The sequence below is a fragment of the Mastigoproctus giganteus genome, chromosome 6, assembly GCF_048544385.1.
Source record: "Mastigoproctus giganteus isolate SK-2022 chromosome 6, ASM4854438v1, whole genome shotgun sequence".
NCBI classification, from domain to species: Eukaryota; Metazoa; Arthropoda; class Arachnida; order Uropygi; family Thelyphonidae; genus Mastigoproctus; species Mastigoproctus giganteus.
In genome coordinates, this window is record NC_143580.1 from 83755475 (window position 1) to 83780448 (window position 24974).

General features: G+C 38.4%; 1 protein-coding gene across 1 annotated transcript in view; it reads right to left on the minus strand.

Annotated features, from left to right (window-relative positions):
• The window catches only part of LOC150084444 (pyrroline-5-carboxylate reductase 3-like), a 185841-nt gene extending 162346 nt beyond the window's left edge, over nt 1–23495 (minus strand). Inside the window, exons 1-2 of the mRNA XM_090375231.1 lie at nt 23266–23495; nt 10663–10727 (exon numbers count right to left, since the gene is read on the minus strand). Coding sequence (XP_090231357.1) covers nt 10663–10727; nt 23266–23395 — 195 coding nt within the window. The 5' untranslated portion in view covers nt 23396–23495. The remainder of the gene's footprint in view (nt 1–10662; nt 10728–23265) is intronic.
• Nucleotides 23496–24974: the final 1479 nt, after the last annotated feature.

Below are 24974 nucleotides of genomic sequence, written 5' to 3' on the forward strand. Positions count from 1 at the left end.
CACTGTATCTTAGTCAATAAGTCCATCCAAATTAGTGAAATTCATAGAAATGCTGCTAGAAATACACAGAAATATATTGATTTTATTTAAGCAGGCTCTTCAATAGATTCTTAAGAGTTAGCCGGTTCATAGGGATCATTTAGTTATAATGTTTAGAATTTGACTAAATTTGTAGAGCAAAAATCTTTAGTTTGTAAATTAACAATATCAAGACATCACTTGAGTAACTGATTACATGCAAACACAGAGGAAATGTGAGGGAGCTGACTCTTTTAGAACATAAAAACAGTGCTGTGGTCTAAGATTTTCCACTGATACTTCTTATTGGTAATAAATTTATAAAGGTCCACAAAGTGACTGTGTGACTTTCAGCATTTGTCTAGTGAGAATCTATCAGCCATGTGCAACCTGTTTCTATTGGTCACTGGGAAAGGAGTTACTCAAAATGTTACAGAATGGATTTTCAAGTGAACACTATCTCATAGCTGAGGAGCTGAAATATGTCCTATGAGCACATTTACTGAGGCAGTGAGTCTTCTCTCAGTGATTAAGCTATGGAGTCTTGGGATATTTAAGGAATGCACCAGGGCTGTAGTACTTCTGATAGGAGGCAACATTACGTTTATGAGCTACTCACTTGAGCAGCCAGTACTCTTTAAGTGTACAATAGTTTGAGTGTAGTGGGGACTGCCAAACCCATATTTCTGTCCATATAGAACTGCTGAGTAGATAACTCAGCAACTGTTGTGGAATAATTCCTCATAACACTAACATCTCTGATATAGAGGTGCTGCATAGCTTGCCATCTAAGTTTAGCATTTTAAGGTAAAGAGCATCAAAATGATTATGAAAGCTCAGCTTAGGGTCAAAAACAACTCTAAAATTGGCAGTAGTGAAAACATTAAAAATCCAAGTGTCAATGCTCAATGCATAACAATGGAATCAGGGATGGTGCTGGCTGGGGGGGGGAGGTCATTTGGGTTGATTTTGTTGGCTTGAGAAATAGCCAATATTGGTGTAAATAGGCTGAAACATCATTTAGTTTGTCAGATAGACTGGCTGCTTTAATATTATCAGTAAAACTAATATACATAATTATCTTTATATCATCTACATATTAAATTATCTCATCTCCCATGTACCAGAGGAACAAACAGAATACTCCATCTTGTGGAACACCTGTGTTTATATGGCAGGTAAAGTTTGATTTCTCCATTTTAGAAGGAGTGTATTTGTAGAGTAAAGAATTCAAGGATAAAAGCATGTTCCTGGAAATGTGAAATTGCCTATGACATAGTAGGAGCAATGCTGATACGTCAGAGTAAAAAGCAGGTTTGAGATCAAGGGGGTGACAGCTACTTTGGCAATGTCTTGGAATGCATTAATAATTGTAGCCTTAATTGAGAGGAGGTTAGTCACAGTGGAACAATTTTGTATTGCATAGTGGATTTAATGAGGCCTGTCTAGTGAGAATAGGTAGTAAGGTTTTCTAAAGAATCTTTAGCAGGCTTGAGGCACATGAAATGGGCTGTAGTAGTTAGTGACTTGCGATGGAGATGGAACCTTGGTACAGGTTTTACACTGTACACCTTCCATCATTGAGGGAAGAAGTTCTGGCAGAGGACTGTATTCAAGACATTCAGTAGAGGTTCTAAGATGAATGGATTCAGGTATCTGATTATAAATTGTGGCACCCCATCAGATCTGGAAGTGGCAGGTAGTATATTAATGGCTTTAATCAATTGCTGCCTGGAGACTAAGACATCTCCTAAGGCATCTGATGATGAATGAAAGTCATGACACAAGTGACATTGATGTCACGTGTTTCTAGTTCAAGAACCTTCTAATCAGATCACGCCATTTTGTGATAACGAAATGGGAAGAGCTGATTGACTTGTTTGTGTACAGTTGTTTTCCTCTTTGAAGAGTCTGCTGAAGTTGATTTTTAATTGCACAGGCCTCAATCCCACTGAAATTAGCTATGGCTCTGGGGTATGCAGAGCCACCCTTGCAAATAGATCATGGATAGCCCTAGTAGTGGAGGTCCTGTCCAAGGTTGAAGTATTTGTATCGAAGTCATTTGTATTTGTTTTTTATTGCATCTCTAATTGAAGTGAGACAGGGTGAAGTTGATATCTACAGTAATTACTCTTAGATAATTACCATTGTTTATAAAAATTTAATGTGTAATTGACGGAATATATTGCTGAAGACAATGCAATTGTTCAGGGGTCCACAATTTGAAAATCAGTACAGTAGCTGCTTCCAGTTGTAAGCTATAGAGTTAGTGTCCATCAGTTACTCATGAGAAAAGGAGACCACCATGCTTTTTCTTTCACAGTGATTTGCACAGTTTTAGATGCAACTATAGAGTTAAGCCAGCATTTCATCCAGTGACTACCAGATTAGGATTACAGTTCTGGAGGCTGTCCAGGAAATTATGACTAGTGAGATTGGCTTCATCAGAAGACTGAGGCAGTGCTGCCCTCTTAAATCTTTGTTGTTAATTATTGTGACCTTTAATGGGTGAACCACCTGGATTAGCATTTCCTGTAATTGTGAGAGGTGGGGTGACAGATTGAAGCCACCAACAATAAGATGCTCAGCAGAGGTGTGCATGTTATTCATTATCCAGTGTGCTGCTTCCTGGATAATACTCTGATCTAGGACTTCAGAAATATACAAAGTGATTATGTCAAGTAAACCCCTAGCGATATTGTACCAGATGTTCAGAGCTTCAAATTTCTGAGACTGGCTCAATGTATGACATTTTAGGGTAAGAATACTACCACTGAAGAACATGGCTATGACACCTCCCTCCCTCCCTCCTACTGTCAATTGAGGCAAAGGTCTTTAACTGAGCAGCATGATTCTTTAGCAGAATCCTACTTGCAACCAAACAATTAAAATAAAAAAAATTAAAATACTATAAGAACTACAAAATGAAAAACCAAAATTAAAAAGCAATAACCAGTACTCATCCACAGAAGCATAGTGACATGAGATCAGAAAAAGATGATGCAACTGCTACCCAATGAAATAATGTTAGGAAATCCTACCTAGACCACCCCATAAGCAAACACCAACACTTACTAAATAAAAAACAAAACATAAAAAAAATGGTTCTCCAAAATTTTGGAGAACCATTTTACCAGTGACCATTCGTGAAAGTTCACCAATGGTCACTGGTAATAAGCAAGCTGTGGACCCTCATATTAAATAAAAACCAATTCAGTCTGAGCATCCAATACAGGATTCAATGTGACCCCTCCCCCCACAAGGTTGTTGTTGTTTGGTTTTTAGGAGCATTAGCAACTAAGGCCATATTGCTCCGGGGATGTGCGGAGGTCATTCTCTAACCTTTCCGCATCCTCCGTATTTGGTGGTCATGGGCTCGAACCCCAGTCTAATCAAGAAGCGTGTGCTACGCACTGCTGCTCCTGCCCACCTGGCTACGGAAGCACCACCCCCACAAGGATGTAATACTTTGGGTTATAAACAAACAAGTGAATTTTATAATGCTGCAGTACAATTATGTTGCTGTATAAACTGGAACAATATGGCATTAATGGCAGGTTACTGCTATGGATAAAGGGATGGTTAAGTAGAACACAGAATGGTTATCAGTGGGCACTGCTCCTCGCGGACTAATGTTATTAGTGAAGTCGTCCAGGGTTCAGTGCTATGCCCATAATTGTTTTCAATATTTATTAACGATATAGTTGAAGGTATATCAGGCTTAATGTCTAAGTTTTCAGATGATACAAAGGTTGACAGAGTGGTTAACAACAGTAATAAGGGTGAGCTACTACAACAAGATCTGAAGAAAAGTCAGGTCGATGGGCTAAGAAAGGGCAGTTGAAGTGCAATACTGACAAATGCAAGTTACTGCATCTATATGCAGTACCTTGGTTGCATATGGATGCAACCAAGCAAATGGTTGCAGGATAGATGGGTAGCAGTAATCCCAGAGTAATTTATCAACTGTGTGGTACTACAGTCAGGGTAGTGGCAAATGAAAAAGAGCTGGGGGTAATTGTGCAGTCAAATACAAAATTCTCTGAGCAATGCAGAATGCTGCCAGGGCAGCATGTCTGCACTGCTCAGAGAATTTCAGTCAGTGATATACAGAAACTTTGCTAGCAGGGATAAGGTGGTTATCCCTTTGTGTAAGGCCATGGTTAAGCCACATTGAGTATTGTATACAGGTCTGGAGACCTCACTTTAGGAAAGATTGCAGTAGCACACTGCCATTACTGTCATTAACAGCCCTGCCAACCTTTGTATCATTTGCAAACTTCAACATTAAGCCTGATATACCTTCATCAATATCACTGATAAATATACAAAGCAACAGTGGGCCCAACACCAAACCCTGGGTTAGTCCATTAATAACAGCATCCGTTGATTACCAATCTCTGTCTTCTCCCACTCAACCACCCTTTTATCAAATGTAGCAACGTACCCTTAACACCATACTGCTCCAATTTGTACAGTAGTCCTCCACGCACAACAGCGTCAAAAGCTTTCCTGAAATCCAACATGAAATCCAAGTATATGATATGAAAATTATTTTTTGAATCCAGTTTCTTTGTAACTACAACATAGTATCCAATCAAATTTGTCAGACAAAACTTTCCTTTAACAAACCCATGCTGTGTCTAAATTATTTCTGCAGTCTTGTCTAGATGATACTGCAATGTATCTTTAACCAGTGACTCAATTATTTTCCCCAGAACAAAAGTTAAACTAACTGGTTTATATATACTCGTGTCACCCTTAGACTGCCCTTTGTGAATCGGGGATACTTTTGCACATCTTCACGCCAGGGGACTTCCCCTGAGTCCAAGGATGCTCTCATAATTATGGCTAAGGGTTTGCTTACTTCCTTTGCTGCTTGCTTTAATATAACTGGAAAGATCCCATCCACCTCATTCTCTGGGAAAAGGAGGTGATTGTCCCTCTGTATAAGGCAATGGTCAGGCCACGCCTTGAGTACTGCGTACAGGTCTGGTGGCCTCATTTTAGAAAGGATGTAGATTTGCTTGAGCGTGTATAGAGAAGGGCAACAAGATTGGTGAGGGGAATGAAGGGATCCTCTTACCAAGAGAAGCTTAAGTTCTGCAAATTGCAATGGCTGGAGAATAGGCACCTGTGCGGTGATCTGATTGAGGTGTATAAGGCCTTGAATGGGTTGAGCACGCTGAATTCTAAAGGGATTCTTTCACTTGTTCAGATTACGAACCGAAGGGGGCATAAATTCAAATTAAGGAAAGACAGATGTAGAACAGATGTTCGGAAATTTGCCTTTAGTCAGCGGGTGGTTAATTGCTGGAACAAACTTCCATCTATCGTTGTGGAAGTTGACAGGTTAAATAAATTTAAGGAGGAACTGGACAAACATTTAGAGGGAATGGTTGTGTAAATTCTTTTTTTTTTTTTTTGGCTGATTCTGCATAAGCTCATACACTTGCTTTCTTGCATCACAAGCCACTACTACCACCTCAGGTGCCTTTCTTAAGTTTAACTTCAACAATTTCTCCTCCACTTTGCTCTGTTATTACAAAATTATTAAGTACCCTGTTACAGTTTGATAAACTTCTGGCATTTTACTCCCTTAATAATTCCTCATGTGTGAATGTAGACGCAAAATACTCATTCAGATTATCAGCTATCTGAGCAAGAACATCAACAGTCGAACCATCAATATCATATGGACCAATCTGATTCCTCCCCTTCCTTCTAGTTTATATAACTAAAGTTCTTGCTGGTTCTTTTTGCATCCTTTGCCAAAGAATTTTCGTAATCTGCCTTCACTTGCCTAACCACCTTTGTTACTTGATTACAGACTAGCTTATATTTACCGTAGGCTACTGTGTCGCCTGATAATTTATATGCATCTCATGGATTTTTCTTCTCTACCATGAGTCTCATTAGTTCATCTTACATCCATTATACTCCCTCTTATAATGAAGTTATAAGAGAGAATATCATGATTTTGCGATAACTGAGAAGAAAGTGTGGAGAAGCTAAACAGTAAATAACGCACCTGAGACTGATGGAAACTATCCAATTATATTAAAATAAGCAGCAAAAGAGGCAAACCTTTGGATATAATTATGAAAGAGTTCTTCTACTGAAGGAAGATGTGCAAAGGGATTCTCCAATTAAAAGAAGAGAGAGATAGAAGGGTCAAGTAAGTAATTACAGACCTGTAAGCTTCACTTCTGTTCCACAAAAATAACAGTCAATGATTAAAGAAATAACACAGGGCCATCTAGACGGGTAAGATGCAATCATAAGGCAATTACAGCATTCATTTGTTAATAGGTGATCCTATGATAAAGGAACAAAGTAACAAAATACAACCACTCCCCGATTAACGTAAGGGTTGCATTCCTCGGAACCCTACGTAAGTCAGAATTTCCCCCATACTTGCGCAGCACTCGTAACTGTACTCGCCAAATTGATTGAATCAAAAAAAGAAATGTTCGACGAACATATGAATAAAATTATTTATTGTATTTATTCAATTTTTGATCTCATGTGCAAGAAACATTACAAAAGCGTGCAATTTTAAAAATTTCAAAATTATAAAATTACAAAAAAAGTGAGGAGACAGGCATAATGTCAGTAAGTTTTACCTCTTGAGCATCATTGCCAGAATCAACATCTTCAGCTGATAAGTACGCTGCTGCAGAGGCTGACGATTGTGGAGATTTAGAAGGGGTTGGCCACTCAACCTTACAAAATAAAATTAATGGATGACTGGATAGTGGCTCTTTTCTTTTCATTGTAAATTTCTTTGTAGAAAGCAAGCATATCATTCATCCCTCTGTTAACTTTTAAGAATCGTTCGCTGTCAGGATCCATCTTCTCAAACCTCGCCATTGTTGATGCAATTTCACGAAATACCATTGCCACCTCTCTGGTGACGAAACATCTCGGCTCCTCATTTGGTTCATCTTGAGCTTAGTCAGCATTTTCTTCTTTCACTATCGCTACCTTGAAGTCAATAAGTTCTTCGTTAGATAATTCCTCCACAACTTTGGCATAAACCTCCAACTGAAGCAGCTCTGCAACCTTTACAATCTTATCTGTAACCTCTTCATATAATTCGTCTTGTTCAAACCCTTCGAAGCCTTTTACGTGCCGTGAGCATATTTTCTTCAATGTGCCATTAAACAACTTTTAGTAATTTCCGCCCAGGCCTTATTACTGTTTAAGATGGTGTGGTCAATACTGTAAGATTTCCAAAAGTCTCTTTTAACGTAAAATTTTTCTCACTTTCTAAGGCAGACAATGCCTGAGCAAACGTTGTGCGTAAACAGTATGCTTTTAAATTCGAAATAACACCCTGATCCATAGGTTGGATGAGTGAAGTAATGTTTGGCAGTAGAAATATGACTCTCACATTTGAATTGAAATCATCTAGATGCGTAGGATGTCCAGGAGCATTATCTAACAGAAGCAAAATCTTGAAAGGAACGTCGTTGTCTTTACAATATTTTTCAACTTTGGGAATGAAGCAGCATTTAAACCAATCCTCAAAGAGAGATATTGTTATCCATACTCTCTGGTTCGATCATAAATGCATGGATACGGTGGCTTTATTGATGCCCTTAAATGCATGAGGATTTCCAGAATGGTACACAGGCAGTGGTATTAATCTGTAATCTCCTGCTGCATTAGCCCTAAGCAAGAGCACTATCTTTTGAAGCCTTGAAAACTGGCATTATCTTTTCCTCTTTGGCAATGTATGTTCGATCCAGCATTTTTTTCCAATACAGAGCAGTCTCGTCAACATTAAAAATTTGCTGCATTGAATAGATAATTCAATGCAGCAAAAATTCGCCTTCATAAATAATTTTTTCAAACATATCCCAAAATTTCTCTGCAGCTGCAGAATCAGCACTGGCAACTTCATCGCATACTTTAATGTTTAGGAAACCAGCAAGATGCTTGAACCTATTAAACCATCCGTTGCTTGCCACAAACTTGGCTTGGGATTTGCCGTACTTATCCTTAATATATTCATAAATACTTCTTGCTTTTGCCTGGCCATTGGACTCAGGGGCACTTGCTTCTGAATCTGATTTTCCATCCATATTATTAACAGCTGTTTCATCTTTGATATAGCACCTGAATGCTGTTTTGTGATCACTGTTGATCTTAAGTACGTTGATCCTTTGACATGTTCTTTTATACGTGCACTGTTCTTTAAAATAGTATTTACTGTTAAAGCAGCGAGACCTAATTCCCTTGCAATAGATGACAAACTTTGTCCTGCTTGGTACTTCTTGATCATTTTCATCTTCATTTGTAAATCAATTCTGTTTCTTTTCCTGGCATTACCACCACTTGCATGTTTCGTTGGTTCCTCTCCCTTTATCACTGTAATATGAATTACAATAGGAATAAAAAGGAATAGGAATGAAAAGAAGTAAAGATTTCTGAAAATTTGTTTTTTATATGATTGAAGATTTCAGCGAAGGGGAACACATTTCACTATAATAGTGTAAAAACCCACACAATTGCAGTTATCGGTATTATGCAAATGCAATAAGATCGAGTTTACTACCCGTTTATAATTAGCTGCACTAACAGAAAACCCCAATAAACCAGAAAGTGCAAATTGTTTTTTTTTTATAGTCGTGACCTCCAGAAACGTGCTTTAGAAAATTATTACGAAAGTGTTCAAAATTGATTCTTATAACGGGAACATATGACAACAATGAAAGGGTAGTGCAATTTCCATTATAAATATGACCTTTTAGAGAGATAAATAGCTTAGTAATATAGTGAAATTTTCAACTTCCAAAGACTTAGAACGAATTACAAAAAAAAAAAAAAAAAAACAATGTCTTATTGGGTTCACATTACAATATTTTCACGATACCTCCATATATTTCTACGGGGTATAAAATACGTTTCCACCAGCCAGCAAAAGCTTACATAAAAGTTGAATTTGCGTGCCGAGTATTACGTAAGTTGGGGAGTTCCTGTAATTGACATAATACACTTAGATTTCAGAAATGCTTTTGATATCATTCCTGTATAAATGGGCAGTGTGCCATTAATGACAAGCTGCTGCTATGGATAAGGGGATGGTTAAGTGGGAAAAGAAAAAGTATGGTTATCACAATGGGTACTGCTAATCTTGGACAAATGTTTTTAGTGGAGCCCTCAGAGTTCAATGCTAGGCCCATTGTCATCTTCAGTGTTTATTGATAATACTGATGAAGGCAAATCAAGCTTAGTGTGTAACTCTGCAGAAGGTATAAAGGCTGGCAGGTCATTTAATGATGGTAATCAGGTATGCTACTGTATCAAGATCTAGAAGAATTAGATAGTTGGGCTGAGAAATGGCAATTGAAGTTTAACATTAACAAAGACAAGTTACTGCATATGGGTCGTGACCCATATGCAGTAACATCTTTCTCTAGTAATCCTAGAGTAACACACTAACCGTTAAACTGAAGGTAGTGGAGAACAAAAAAAAACACCTGCATAATTATGCACACAAAGTTCTCTGAACTACTAGACCAGCTCATAGGGTTTTGTCAATGATAAAATGATATAAAAGAATTTTGTCGGCAGAAATAAGCAGGTAATTATTTCACTGTATAAGACAATGTTAAGGCCTCATCCTGAGTACTATATACAGGTTTCAAAGCCTCATTTTAGGGAGAACACAAATCTGTTGGAACAGGTGCAGAGACAGGCAGCAAGAATTATTTTTACAGGCAGTGAAGGATATTCTTACCAAGACTTCAGTTCTGCAAACTACAGTATCTGGAAACTAGGCACCCGTGAGCAGATCTAATTGAGGTGTTTTAAGGCTTTGAATGGATAATATGAAAAATGTTAATGGCATCTTCTTTCTCTGGCAATATACATTAAGAAGGTATAAATTTAAATTGAGGAAGGATGATTGCAGGACAGGTGTGCATAAATTTGCTTTCATCTGGTGGTGCAGAAGTGAGTAGTTGCAAAAAATTTAAGGAGGGGGTAGACATATTAAGGAGATGAACAGATGACATGAGAAGTTTTTGTTTTTAGTTAATTTAATTTTATTTTATGGATTGATTTATTTTATTTTATTTTTTATTATTATTTTTTTGCTGATGTATAAACTTGCTTCCTTGCATTATTTTCCAGTACTAATTACAAATTTTTTAAATTTTATTTAAAATGCAATCTTATAATTTGCACTCTAAGAAAAAATGTCACTTAAGTGTACTCATATCTTTCTTAGGAATTCCTCAACTTTGCCTAATGACAGTTTGACAGAACGTATTCACAAACATTGCCTGTAAATAATTTTATTTCACAGTACTTGTTTGGGCCAGCTTACATTTACAGTAATCCACTGCACTAACAATACAAACAAAAAGTTATGGAAAATTATTTTTAATATAGTGAAAGTGTTTTTCCTCACTTTTAACTAACCTCTATTTTTTGTAATAATCATGCTACACCTTTATATGCAAAATATGTACATGATTCCAAGAGTTTGGATTTACAAACTTATATTTACAAACAGAACAAAAATCAGTCACATTGTTAGAAGTGAACTGACAAATGACTGTATTATCTAAATGATGAAAGGAAGGGAGAGGAAAAAACAATATATATAAATAACAATATATAAACACTTGCCAGAAATCTTCCAAGGTTAGTATCACTGGGTGCACTAGCCCAAACACGATCAGCTTGCACAAGACCTAGGTAATAAAATTCAAAACTGAATACTACACGAAAAAAGCAAATGATAAAGTACAAAAAATAAATAAATAAATAAGAATGCCTTATATCCTTCAGCTCAAATACTATTTCAAATGTCTGGAAATAATGCAAAGAAAATAGGAAAATGACTTAAAAATTCATTGCTTTTGATGACAAGCTGGAATAAACTTGAGTCTCTTAACAGAGTGCAGCAAAAATAAAATTTACCATTTAAATGGTTAATGTAGTTGAAATGAAATGGGGAAACTCTAAAGAACAGTTTTTTTTATGATGCCTAATTGAACATCAACCTGTTCCCCATTATTTGTCAAACAGATTAATGCATTCACATCAGGATAACCCACTGGTGTGTATTTGCTTGTCTAGTTCTGTGGGTAGGGCAGATCACCAAGTGCTATAATATATTGTTGTTTACATCTGCTTTACTGGTTTCTGAAGAAAAAGTTGATTTTTTCCCACTCCCACCTTACAGATGAGTTGTAGTTTATGTAAGAAGCACAGGAGTCAAATATAATTTTTGATACAAAACCAACATAACTTGCTTAGTAACTGCCTAACCTCAGAAGGTGCAAAACACTGTCACCCAAAAGCGATGAATTTCTAGTTTGTACCTAAATGCTTCAAACTATGTAAATTCACGTGATTATGACTGATAAGGCAACAACTTGGCGTTCTTTTGGGCCTATATGAGAGCTTGAAGGACAGGGTGGATGCCCTCGAAGAAACTAAATTGAGGGGCCCATCAAGCTCTCAGCTGCCCACATCAACGCCAGAGCTTGCACTTGGGCATCGCGTGACACAGAGACAACCCCTAAGGCAGAATGCGCTGGTCCCGAAGGAACTAGTAGTTGTTGGTGACTCTATTGTCAGGGAAACGGGGAACATGCTTTGTAAAAAAGATAGGTGGAACAGGACCAGGGTATGTCTGCCAGGGGCAAAGGTTGATGACGTTGTAGAGCGAATATCATCTTTTAAGGGCACAAAAGGTGATATAGTTGTACACGTTGGCACTAATAATATTAAGAGTAGGAGACCGGCAGAATTACTTAACAAGTACAGGTCACTGTTGAACAAAAGCCGAGAATTAGGGTTGAATTTGAAAGTGTCTGCAATTCTGCCCAGACACGATAGGAGGGAGTATATGATGAGAGCCTTGTCGATCAATTCGGCCCTGGAAAGATTGTGCAAGGCTCAAGGGGTAGAATTTTTTTCAGCCTGGACTGTACTTGTTAACAGGAGAGATTGCTTCTACAGGGATGGGATACACTTAAATAGAAAGGGTGCAAGAATATTTGCTGATGCTATCGAGGCAGGGTTAGGTGGGTCGGAAAACTGCTAGCTTGGGGGGAGACAAAGACCAATAGATTGACAGTAGCCACTGGCAGAGGTGAAAGAGATTCTTGCACTGCTTCTATTAGAATGAGCAGAAGCCTGAAAAACAAGATGCATGGTATTTCAGAGACTGCTGGGAGCCATTGTGGTACAAGTAAACACATGGGTTGTGTTAGGGTAGCTAAGAATAGAAACAGGTGCAGGTATACTTGCGTGTACACCAATGCTAGGAGTTTAGTAAATAAATTTGATGAATTTGAGGTATTGCTCAAAACATCGAAGGCAGATATTGTTGGGATATCAGAGACGTGGTGTCACACAGATATAAGGGATGCGGAACTGCAATTTGGGGAGTACAACGTCTACAGAAAGGATAGACAGGATAGGAAGGGGGGAGGTGTTATGCTATTAGTTAAGAAACACATAAAAACCAAGGAAGTGAAGCCAGTCGACATTGCTGGACAGTGCAGTGTGGAGTCAGTTTGGTGTGACATAAACATTGGGAGATCAAAATTGAGAGTAGGAGTGTGCTATAGGCCTAATGACTCTGATGAGTATAATAAGGAACTGTACAGGGAAATAGAATGGGCCAGTAAATCAGAGTGTCTTATAATGGGAGATTTTAATTTCCCAGATATTGACTGGAATTTGGGGGCTGGATACTCACACACTAGCAGGGCTTTTGTGGATTTATTGGATGATTGTTTTCTACATCAGCATGTTCGGGAGGCAACTAGAGGGAGCAATACTCTTGATTTGATTATCAGCAGTGATTCTTCATGCATTAAGAATCTGCAGATAAATGAACCACTAGGTGGCAGTGATCACAGTGTGCTGAAGTGGGATTTACTCAAAGAGGTAACTACCATTAGGGGTAAAGGGAAGGGTTATTGCTTCCGTAAAGGCGACTACGATGGACTGAGACAGTATTTAAATTCTATACAGTGGGACCAACTGATGATGTTACCAACAGCAAATTCAAAATGGGAAGCATTCAAAGAACTTATCTTGGAAGCTACTAGGCTTTACATACCAACTAAGAAATATTGTTCAAGGTTTAGGCCAAAATGGATGTCAGATGAACTAATGAGGCATATGGCAGAGAAGAAAAATGCATGGGATACTTACAAATTAACACATGACACAGAAGCCTATGATAGATACAAGTTGATATGCAACCAAGTTACAAAGGAGGTTAGGCAGGCGAAGGCAGATTACGAGAAATCCTTGGCAAGGGATGCAAAGAAAAACAGCAAAGAGTTCTTTACTTATGTAAACTCTAGAAGGAGAGGGATGAATCAGATTGGTCCTCTTGATATTGATGGGTCAAGTGTTGATGATCCTGCTCAGGTAGCTAACAAACTAAATGAATATTTTGCATCGACATTCACACATGAGGAGTTATTCAGCGAGGGGAATGCCAGAGGTGTATTCAACTCTAGCAGTAAGTTACAGAATCTTGAAATAACTGGGAGTAAAGTGGAGGAGAAACTGTTGAAGATAAACACAAGAAAGGCACCCGGGGTGGATGGGATCTATCCAGTTATATTAAAGGAGGCAGCAAAGGAAGTAAGCAAACCCTTAGCCATAATTATGAGAGCTTCCTTGGACTCAGGGGAGGTACCCATAGACTGGAAATGTGCAAATGTGACCCCAATTCACAAAGGAGGATCAAAGGCTGACACAAGTAATTATAGACCTGTGAGCTTAACTTCTGTTCCAGGAAAATTAATGGAGGCACTGGTTAAAGAAGCACTGCAGGATCATCTAGACAAGACCAGTTATAGCTCAGACACAGCATGGTTTTGTTAAGGGGAAGTCTTGCCTGACCAACTTGATTGGATACTATGATGCAGTCACAAAAGAACTGGATGCAGGGAATAACTTTGATATTATATACTTGGATCTTAGAAAGGCTTTTGATACTGTTGCACATGGAAGACTGCTACACAAATTGGAGCAGTGTGACATTGGAGGCAAATTACTGCTATGGATAAAGGGGTGGTTGAGGGGGAGAAGACAGAGAGTGGTAATCAATGGACACTGCTCATCGTGGACTGATGTTATTAGTGGAGTCCCTCAGGGCTCAGTGTTGGGTCCATTATTGTTTTCTGTATTTATAAATGATATTGATGATGGTATATCGGGATTAATGTCCAAGTTTGCAGACGATACAAAGGTTGGCAGGGTTGTCAAGGACACTACTGACACTATGCTGCTGCAACAGGATCTGGAAAGGTTGAGCAGATGGGCTGAGAGGTGGCAAATGAAGTTTAACATTGACAAATGTAAAGTACTACACATGGGAAACAGCAACCCCAGAGCAACGTATCAACTCTGTGGTACAACACTGACAGTGGTAGAGAATGAAAGGGACTTGGGGGTGGTTGTGCAGGCAGATATGAAGTTCTCTGAGCAGTGCAGACGGGCTGCAAGAGTAGCTCATGGAGTATTGTCAATGATATACAGGAATTTTTCCAGCAGGGATAAGGAGGTGATTATTCCATTGTATAAGGCGATGGTCAGGCCACACCTAGAGTACTGTATACAGGTCTGGAGGCCTCATTTCAAGAAGGATGTAGAGCTGCTGGAACGAGTACAGAGAAGGGCAACAAGATTAGTGAATGGAACAAAGGGGTGCTCTTACGAAGAACGGCTTAAGTTTTGCAAATTACAGTGTCTGGAGACTAGGCACCAGCGAGGTGATCTGATAGAGGTGTATAAAGCCTTGAATGGTTTAAGCATGCTCAATGCTGATGGGATTCTTCCTCTAGCTCAGAATAATCACCTGAGAGGGCATAAATTCAAATTGAGGAAAGACAGATGTAGGATAGACGTGCGGAAATTTGCCTTTAGCCAGCGGGTGGTTGGTTGGTGGAACAGACTTCCATCCCTTGTGGTGGAGGTTGATAGCCTAAATAAGTTTAAGGCTCAGCTGGACAGGTATTTTGAACGAACGGAGGGGTGAAGTGGAAGTGGTTTTTTTTTTTTTTTTATTTTGGCTGATGCTGCATAAGCTTGCTTTCTTGCATCAAATGCCTCTGCTAATGCTAATGCTAATAAATTTGCTTCCTGTGCTTCATACCTCAATAGAGTACATTTAATAATATACTAGTAAACTTAGCATTATAAAATTACGTATATTTCAAAATATATTACTGTGAAAAAATTACTATGATGTTTACAATGAAAGATTAGACAATTTCTGAAATACTTTTATTTTCCTTAAAAAATTTAAAATATTTCTGTCCTGTTCTTCCAACATCAACTACAACTTTTCTCTAAGTTGGGAGCAGAATTCTTAAAATGTATAATCAAAGTGTTTTTTTTTCAGTTTACTGCCAAAAGTTGTCATCCCAACTAATAACAAGTTGAAACTGTTAAAAGAATATGATCAGAAAATGCATTAATACCTCTTGCACTTTCTATATCAATATTTGATTGAAATAATGAATATTATCTTTATTTTCCTTCAAACAATGTTCTTCTATCTGTCCTGAATGAACACAACTTTCATAGATTACAAAATGGCTTTAATTTTTTTATTATTTTGTTACTAAACTTTTTATATTTTATAACATCATTAATAGGATTCAAACCCAGGCCTTTTCACCTCACGTGGGGAGGACAGTATTATAACCACTGCATTACCTGCAAGAAATCACACAAATACGGAAATTCTCCAGTTCTACAAACTAATATCAGTGATGAGGGAGGGAGTTTATATCAAAATCAAGATGCCATCAATTACTGAAGGCATCCTGTTTGTTCATGTTGAGTTCCACATAGGAAGTATCCAAAGTATAAGGCATGGTGGGCAGCTCATGAAACTAACCAAAGTACATGGATGCAGGTCCAATAACTAATATCAAATCCTCATAAATTTGTGACTGGCTAAGTGTATGAAATTAAAATTTATTTAGCCTTCCATCACTGGAACCCTCAATTTTTAAAAAAGATACTCATATGGTATCCATGTGATCCCATTTTTTTTTTTTTTAATTATAAAAAATTAATTTTTAGTTTTTTTTTTTGCTGAATTGAGAACATTGATCTATTAATTATGATCTGTAAACACAAATAAATGAGAAAACTCAATAATAATAATAATAGAGTTTTTATCAGTTCTTGGAATTTACAAAGTCACTGATCTCTAGACACAGACAAACTGCATGGCATCTGCCAGACAAAATGTGAATGTCTACATTTTTTATCAGCTGATCACATTTTTCCACTGAAATTAAAGCTCTACAGCAAGATTAGCATTAGTAGGGGCACATTATGCAAGAAAGCAGGCTTATACAGCATCAGCCAAAAAAAAAAAAACCTCCCCATTTCACTGATCCATTCATTCCAAATGTTTCTCTAGTTCTGCCTTGAATTCATTTAAGCTATCCACTTCCACAACATATAGAAGTTTGTTCTAGCAATCAACTATCCACTGGGTAAAGACAAACTTCTGCACATCTATTCTACAACTTTTCTCAGTTTGAATCTATGCCCGCTCAGATTTGTAATCTGAGCAAGAGGAAGAATTCCATCAGCATAGAGCCTGCTTAATCCATTCAAGGCCTTATACACCTCAATCAGATTGCCTCACAGGTGCCTAGTCTCCAGAAGCTGCAATTTTCAGAACTTAAGCCTTTCTTCATAAGAGTACCCCTTCGTATCCTTCACCAGTCTTGTTGCCCTTCTCTATACTCGTTCTAGCAACTCTACATCCTTCCTAAAATGAGGCTTAAAGACCTGTGACAGATTAGACACCTATAATTGGCTCTTCACAGACAGCACATGAGAATGGATGTTGCTTGAAGAAATGTAGACAATTTTGCTCAACTGGCATCTGTTAAATGCCAAACAAAAATTTAATGTCTTCAAATTCATAGTATATCAAAATGAAAACAGAAAACACTGTATAAGCAGTTGGAGAATACTGGCAGCAAAGGTACACAGAAAAATTCGATTTCATTTCAAATTTTTAAAAAATAACAGAAAAATTTTAAAAAGTGGCATGTCATATGCCATAGTAGTAGTAGTGGCATGTGATGCAAGAAAGCAAGTATATAAGCTTATGCAGCATCAGCCAAGAAAAAAATAAAAATACAAAATTTACAAAACAATTCCCTCTAAATGTTTGTCCAATTCCTCCTTAAATTTATTTAACCTGTCAACTTCCACAACGACAGATGGAAGTTTGTTCCAGCAATTAACCACCCGCTGGCTAAAGGCAAATTTCCACAAATCTGTCTACATCTGTCTTTCCTCAATTTCAATTTATGCCCCCTTAGGTTTGAAATCTGAACAAGTGAAAGAACCCTTTTTTCAGCCTGGTCTGTACTTGTTAACAGGAGAGACTGCTTCTACAGGGATGGGATACACTTAAATAGAAAGGGTGCAAGAATGTTTGCTGATGCTATCGAGGCAGTGTTAGGTGGGTCAGAAAACTGCTAGATTGGGGGGATACAAGGACTAATAGATTAACAGTAGCCACTGGCAGAGGTGAAAGTGATTCTTGCACTGCTTCTATTGGAATGAGCCGCAGCCTGGAAAATAAGATGCAGGATATTTCAGAGACTGCTGGGAATCATTAGGGTACAAGTAAACACATGGGTTGTGTTAGGGTAGCTAAGATAAAAAGAACAGGTGCATGTATACTTGCGTGTACACCAATGCTAGGAGTTTAGTAAATAAATTTGATGAATTTGAGGTATTGCTCAAAACATCAAAGGCAGATATTGTGGGGATTTCAGAGACGTGGTGTCACACACATATAAGGAATGCAGAACTGGAATCTGGGGAGTACAATGTCTACAGAAAGGATAGACAGGATAGGAAGGGAGGAGGGGTTATATTATTAGTTAAGAAGTACATAAAATCCGAGAAAGTGAAGCCAGTCGACATTGCTGGACAGTGCAGTGTCGAGTCAGTTTGGTGTGACATAAGCATTGGGAGATCAAAATTGGGAGTAGGAGTGTACTATAGGCCTAATGACTCTGATGAGTATAATCAGAAACTGTACAGGGAAATAGAGTGGGCCAGTAAATCAGAGAGTCTTATAATGGGGGATTTTAATTTCCCAGATATTGACTGGAATTTGGGGGCTGGTCACTCACACACTGGCAAGGCTTTTGTGGATTTATTGGATGATTGTTTTCTACATCAGCATGTTTGGGAGGCAACTAGAGGGAGTAATACTCTTGATTTGATTATCAGTAGTTATTCTTCATGCATTAAGAATCTGCAGATAAATGAACAACTAGGTGGCAGTGATCACCGTGTGCTGAAGTGGGATTTACTCAAAGAGGTAACTACCATTAGGGGTATAGGGAAGGGTTATTGCTTTCGTAAAGGCGACTACGATGGACTGAGACAGTATTTAAATTCTATACAGTGGGACTAACTGATGATGTTACCAACAGCAAATTCAAAATGTTAAGCATTCAAAGAACTTATCTTGGAAGCTACTAGGCTTTACATAACAACTAAGAAATATTGTTCAAGGTTTAGGCCGAAGTGGATGTCAGATGAACTAATGAGATATATGGCAGAGATGAAAAATGCACGGGATACATACAAATTAACACGTGACACAGAAGCCTATGATAGATACAAGTTGATCTGTAACCAAGTTACAAAGGAGGTTAGGCAGGCGAAGGCAGATTACAAGAAATCTTTGGCAAGGGATGCAAAGAAAAACAGCAAAGAGTTCTTTACTTATGTAAACTCTAGAAGGAAGGGGATGAATCAGATTGGTCCACTTGATATCGATGGGTCAACTGTTGATGATCCTGCTCAGGTAGCTAACAAACTAAATGAATATTTTGCATCGACATTCACACATTATTCAGCGAGGGTAATGCCAGAGGTGTATTCAACTCTGGCATTAGTAAGCTAGAGAATCTTGTAATAACTGAGAGTAAAGTGGAGGAGAAATTGTTGAAGATAAATACAAGAAAGGCACCTGGGGGTGGATGGGATCTATCCAGTTATATTAAAGGAGGCAGCAAAGGAAGCTAGCAAACCCTTAGCCATAATTATGAGAGTTTCCTTGGACTCAGGGGAAGTACCCATGGACTGGAGATGTGCAAATGTGACCCCAATTCACAAAGGAGGATCAAAGGGCGACACAAGTAATTATAGACCTGTTAGTTTAACTTCTGTTCCCAGAAAATTAATGGAGGCACTGGTTAAAGAAGCACTGCAGGATCATCTAGACAAGACTTCAGTTATAGCTCGGACACAGCATGGTTTTGTTAAGGGGAAGTCTTGCCTCACCAATTTGATTGGATACTATGATGCAGTCACAAAAGAACTGGATGCAGGGAATAACTTTGATATTATATACTTGGATCTTAGAAAGGCTTTTGATACTGTTGCACATGGAAGACTGCTACACAAATTGGAGCACTGTGGCATTGGAGGCAAATTGCTGCTATGGATAAAGGGGTGGTTGAGGGGGAGAAGACAGAGAGTAGTAATCAATGGAGACTGCTCATCGTGGACTAATGTTATTAGTGGAGTCCCTCAGGGTTCAGTATTGGGTCCATTATTGTTTTCTGTATTAATAAATGATATTGATGATGGTATATCAAGCTTAATGTCCAAGTTTGCAGAAGATACAAAGGTTAGCAGGGTTGTCAAGGACACTACTGACACTATGCTACTGCAACAGGATCTGGAAAGGTTGACCAGATGGGCTGAGAGGTGGCAAATGAAGTTTAACATTGACAAATGTATAGTACTACATATGGGAAACAGCAACCCCAGAGCAACGTATCAACTCTGCGGTACTACACTGACAGTGGTAGAGAATGAAAGGGACCTGGGGGTGGTTGTGCAGGCAGATATGAAGTTTTCTGAGCAGTGCAGATGGGCTGCAACAGTAGTTCATGGTGTATTGTCGATGATATATATGAATTTTTCTAGCAGGGATAAGGAGGTGATTATTCCCTAGTATAAGGATAATGTTTTTTTTTTTTTTTTTTATAAGGCAATGGTCAGGCCACACCTAGAGTACTGTATACAGATCTGGAGGCCGCATTTCAAGTAAGGATTTAGAGATGCTGGAACGAGTACAGAGAAGGGCAACAAGATTAGTGAATGGAACAAAGGGGTTCTCTTACGAAGAAAGGCTTAAGTTTTGCAAATTACAGTGTCTGGAGACTAGGCACCAGCCGGCGAGGTGATCTGATAGAGGTGTATAAAGCCTTGAATGGTTTGAGCATGCTCAATTCTGATGGGATTCTTCCTCTTGCGCAGAATAATCACTTGAGAGGGCATAAATTCAAATTGAGGAAAGACGGATGTAGGATAGACGTGAGGAAATTTGCCTTTAGCCAGCGGGTGGTTGGTTGGTGGAACAGACTTCCATCCCTTGTCGTGAAGTTGATAGCCTAAATAAGTTTAAGGCTCAGCTGGACAGGTATTTCGAACGAACAGACGGGTGAAGTGGAAGTGGTTATTTTTTATTTTTTTTTTTTTTGGCTGATGCTGCATAAGCTTGCTTTCTTGCATCAAATGCCTCTACTAATGCTAATGCTAACCCCATCAGAATTCAGCGTGATCAATCCATTCAAGGCCTTATACACCTCAATCAGATCACAGTGCAGGTGCCTAGTCTCCAGCCTCTGCAATTTGCAGAACTTAAGCCTCTCTTGGTAAGATGATCCCTTCATTCCCCACACCAATCTTGTTGCACGCTCTTCTCTGTACAGGCTCAAGTACACGCTCAAGCAAAATGTGGCCTCCAGACCTGTACACAGTACTCAAGGCGTGGCCTGACCATTGCCTTATACAGAGGGACAATCACCTCCTTTTCCCTGCTAGCAAAATTCCTGTATATCATTGACAAAACTCCATGACCTGCTCTTGCAGCCTGTCTGCATTGTTCAGAAAACTTCATATCTGACTGCACAATTACTCCCAGGTCTTTTTCATTTTCTACCAACTTAAGTGTAGTACCACACAGTTGATACGTTTCTCTGGGGTTACGTCTACCAGTATGCAGAACTTTGCATTTGTCAACATTAAACTTCAGTTGCCACTTCTCAGCCCATTTGCCCAAATTTTCTAGATCCTGTTGCAGTAGCACACTGCCAATACTGTCATTAACAACCCTGCCAACCTTTGTATCATCTGCAAACTTCGACACTAAGCCTGATATACATTCATCAATATCATTGATAAATATACAAAACAACAGTGGACCGAACCCTGTGGGACTCCACTAATAACATTAGTCCATGAAGAGCAGCACCCACTGATTACCACCCTCTGTCTCCTCCCACTCAACCATCCTTTTATCCATTGTAGCAACTTACCCTTAATACCATTCTGATCCAATTTGTACAATAGTCTTCCATGTGCAACAGTGTCAAAAGCTTCCTGAAATCCAAATATATGATATCAAAATTATTTTTTGCATCCAGTTCTTTTGTAACCACATCATAATATCCTATCAAATTTGTCAGACAAGACTTCCACTTAACAAACCCATGCTGTATCTGAATTATTGCTGCAGTCTTGTCTAGATGATCCTGCAATGCATCTTTAACCAGTGATTCCATTATTTTACCCGGAACAGAAGTTAAACTAACTGTAATTACTCGTGTCACCCTTCGATCCCCTTTTGTGAATTGGGGATACATTTGCACATTTCCAGTCCGTGGACACCTCCCCTGAGTCCAAGGATTCTCTCATAATTATTTTTTTTGGTTTTTATTTTTTTAGGGGCATTAGCAACTAAGGCCGTATTGCTCTGGGGATGTGCGGTGGTCATTCCCTGACCTTTCCGCATCCTCCATATTTGGTGGCTCACAGGCTCGAACCCCAGTCTAATCAAGAAGCGTGTGCTACGCACTGCTGCTCCTGCCCACCTGGCTACGGAGGCACCACTCTCATAATTATGGCTAAGGTTTCGCTTAGTTGCTTTGCCACCTCCTTTAATATAACTGGATAGATCCCATCCACCCCAGGTGCCTTTCTTATGTTTAACTTCAACAATTTCTCCTCCACTTTGCTCTCAGTTATTACAAAATCATTAAGCACCCTACCACAATTTGATACCGTTCTACCATTTTCAAACCTTAATAACTCCTCATGTGTGAATGTAGATGCAAAATACTCATTCAGTTTGTTTGCTATCTGAGCAGGATCATCAACAGTCGAACCATCAATATCAAGTGGACCAATCAGATTCATCCCCTTCCTTTTAGAGTTTATATAAGTAAAGAAATCCTTGCTGTTTTTCTTAGCATCCTTTGCCAAAGATTTCTCGTAATCTGCCTTTGCCTGCCTAACATCCTTTGTGACCTGATTACAGACTAGATTATATCTGCCATAGGCTTCTGAGTTGCTTGATAATTTATATTCATCCCATGATTTTTCTTCTCTGTCATGAGTCTCATTAGTTCATTTGATAACCATTTAGGCACCTTGAACAATATTTCTTAATAGGTATGAAACTTTTAGTAGCATCCACGATTAATCCCTTGAATGCTTCCCACTTAGAATTTACCGTTGGTAACATTGTCAGTTGATCCCACTGTACAGAATTTAAAAACTGTCTGAGACCTTATATCTGCCATGTTGGCATGACTATGAACAGATAAACAGGAGTAATCCAGTGAACTTTGAAGTACACACATTTGTTTAGTACCTGGGCATAATTTACAATATTTTTCAATTAAACTAAAGTAGGGAAAATAGATAAAATTGCAATAGATTTGGAAAAAGCACAGTTCGTTTTTTGCAGACACTTTACATTTTTGTTTTATTATTGTAAATATATATTTTTCCCATTACAAAAAACTTTCTTTTTTTTTTTTTATTTTGTAAATTAATGCCTTTTGGGTGCACTACGTTTGTTATTTATCTCCATTTTTAAAACGGGCTGTCATAATCCATTATATGCTGTTTAACTCCTTTACATCAATGATGAATACATTTGCCTGGGATGTGGGTTAGTTTTTACCCAACGTTTGTGCAAAGCCTCAAGTTTTCAAATTTTAAAACGAAACATTCCACTGCTTTAATTAATATTTGATTGCCTCTTAAATTATTTAAAATGCTAAGTATCCCAGGAGAAAAATGAAAGATTTGAAAATCTAGGAAGATAACACAAAATGAGATGAGAGGAGGAATTCATGGAAATAAAGCATATGCTGACGAGCAGAACTCGTATACCTGATTTAATCATTCCTAATCCCAGGGCATAGGCCATATTTCCTGCACCAATAAATCCTACTACCAAATTCCTTGCATCGCTACTATTCCCCTTGCAGGACATGGCACATGTATTTAAATCACAAATCATTCAACTGTATATCCTCTATAATAATAATTCTATATCTTTTATAATCTTTTGTAATTATAACAATAAAAATATGCCCTTTCTTTCTTTACAGAAAATTCATTCAAATCACAAAAAACAAGTAATCAAAAATCCCCAAACCAAACGACACAGCAGTAAGACACATTACGCAAAAAACAGTGTTTTTAGCGCCGCATATCGAAAGAATGGAAATTCAGTAGAAACAAATTTGAAAAAAAGAAACTTTTCAATTCCGTATGTCTTGTTGTTGTTTTGGGTTTTTTGAGTGCATCAGCAACTAAGGCCATATTGCTCCATATATATTGCATATAAATTGTATATGTTCTGTGGTCCATTTTCTGTTCACTGAACGAAAAATGGAGTTTCCGGGAGAAAAACGAGGCTACGCCTGAGACCGAACAACTCAGCCACATTTTGCAAAGGCCCATAAAAATACCTCACGCCATTGACGAGACTCCAACTCAGGTCTTTCCCTACCGGTGTTGAGAGGACGGCGATTCTACCAACTGCGTTACCCACGAGGGCAATTCAGTATATATCTAGAGCATAAAGCTTCATGCTGTAAAACTCTATAGAGCTATTCTACTGATATTGTCTGCGTAGGTAGCACAGTGGTATCGTCACCGACCTCCCCCTCACCGGGTGGAAAAGGCCTGGGTTCGACTCGGGCTTTTTTCACACCGTGGCTGAGTTTGTCGGTCCGAGGCGTAGATGGCAAGGTTTTTACCCCCAGAAACTGGAGTTTTTTCGTCCAGCAAAAACAGGCAAATCGACCATAGAACACACAATCTACAGACGCAAATACGGATTAATGTATTCAATGACGGGCAACCCTAAAATATTTTTATTCTACTGATATTCTGCGTGTGTAGCACAGTGGTATCGTCACCGTGCTCCCCACACCGGATGGAAAAGGCCAGGGTTCGAATACCTTCGATCATGCGAGGGACGTTAACGGGCTTTTTTCTCTCCGTCGCTGAGTTAGTCGGTCTCAGGCGTAGATAGCAAGGTCCCCCCCCCAGAAACTGTGGTCCAGCAAAACAGGCAAATCGACCAGAGAACACACCCAATTTATAGACAAAATAAATATATGGGTAGATGTAATCATTTAATTATCATAAAATTATGATAATAAAAAATTATTATCATAATTTTTTATTGTACTAATTTTATTTTTTTATTCAACTTGAAACCATCATATTAACAAGACAAGACCTTTTTATCTGCGATTAATAAGTTGGCTACAACGGGTACAGTGGGAATCGATAAAATACCACAGTTTATCATTAAATGTTTGAGCCCATATCTAAGTGATCCCATCTAGTAATTTTAATACCATATTAAAAGGAGAATTTTTCCCTCCAATATGGAACATATATTCTGTTAGGCCACTCCCAAAAGAGTCCCAGCCAACTGAAGCCAAGCACTTTAGACCCATCTCTCGTTTCTCGGGTTTATTGAAGTTGCTTGAAAAAAACAGTACTGGAAACACTTACCACGCACATTATTTCTCATATGCTTCAGCAAATTCATTATGCTTTGCACAACAGATCAACAGTTA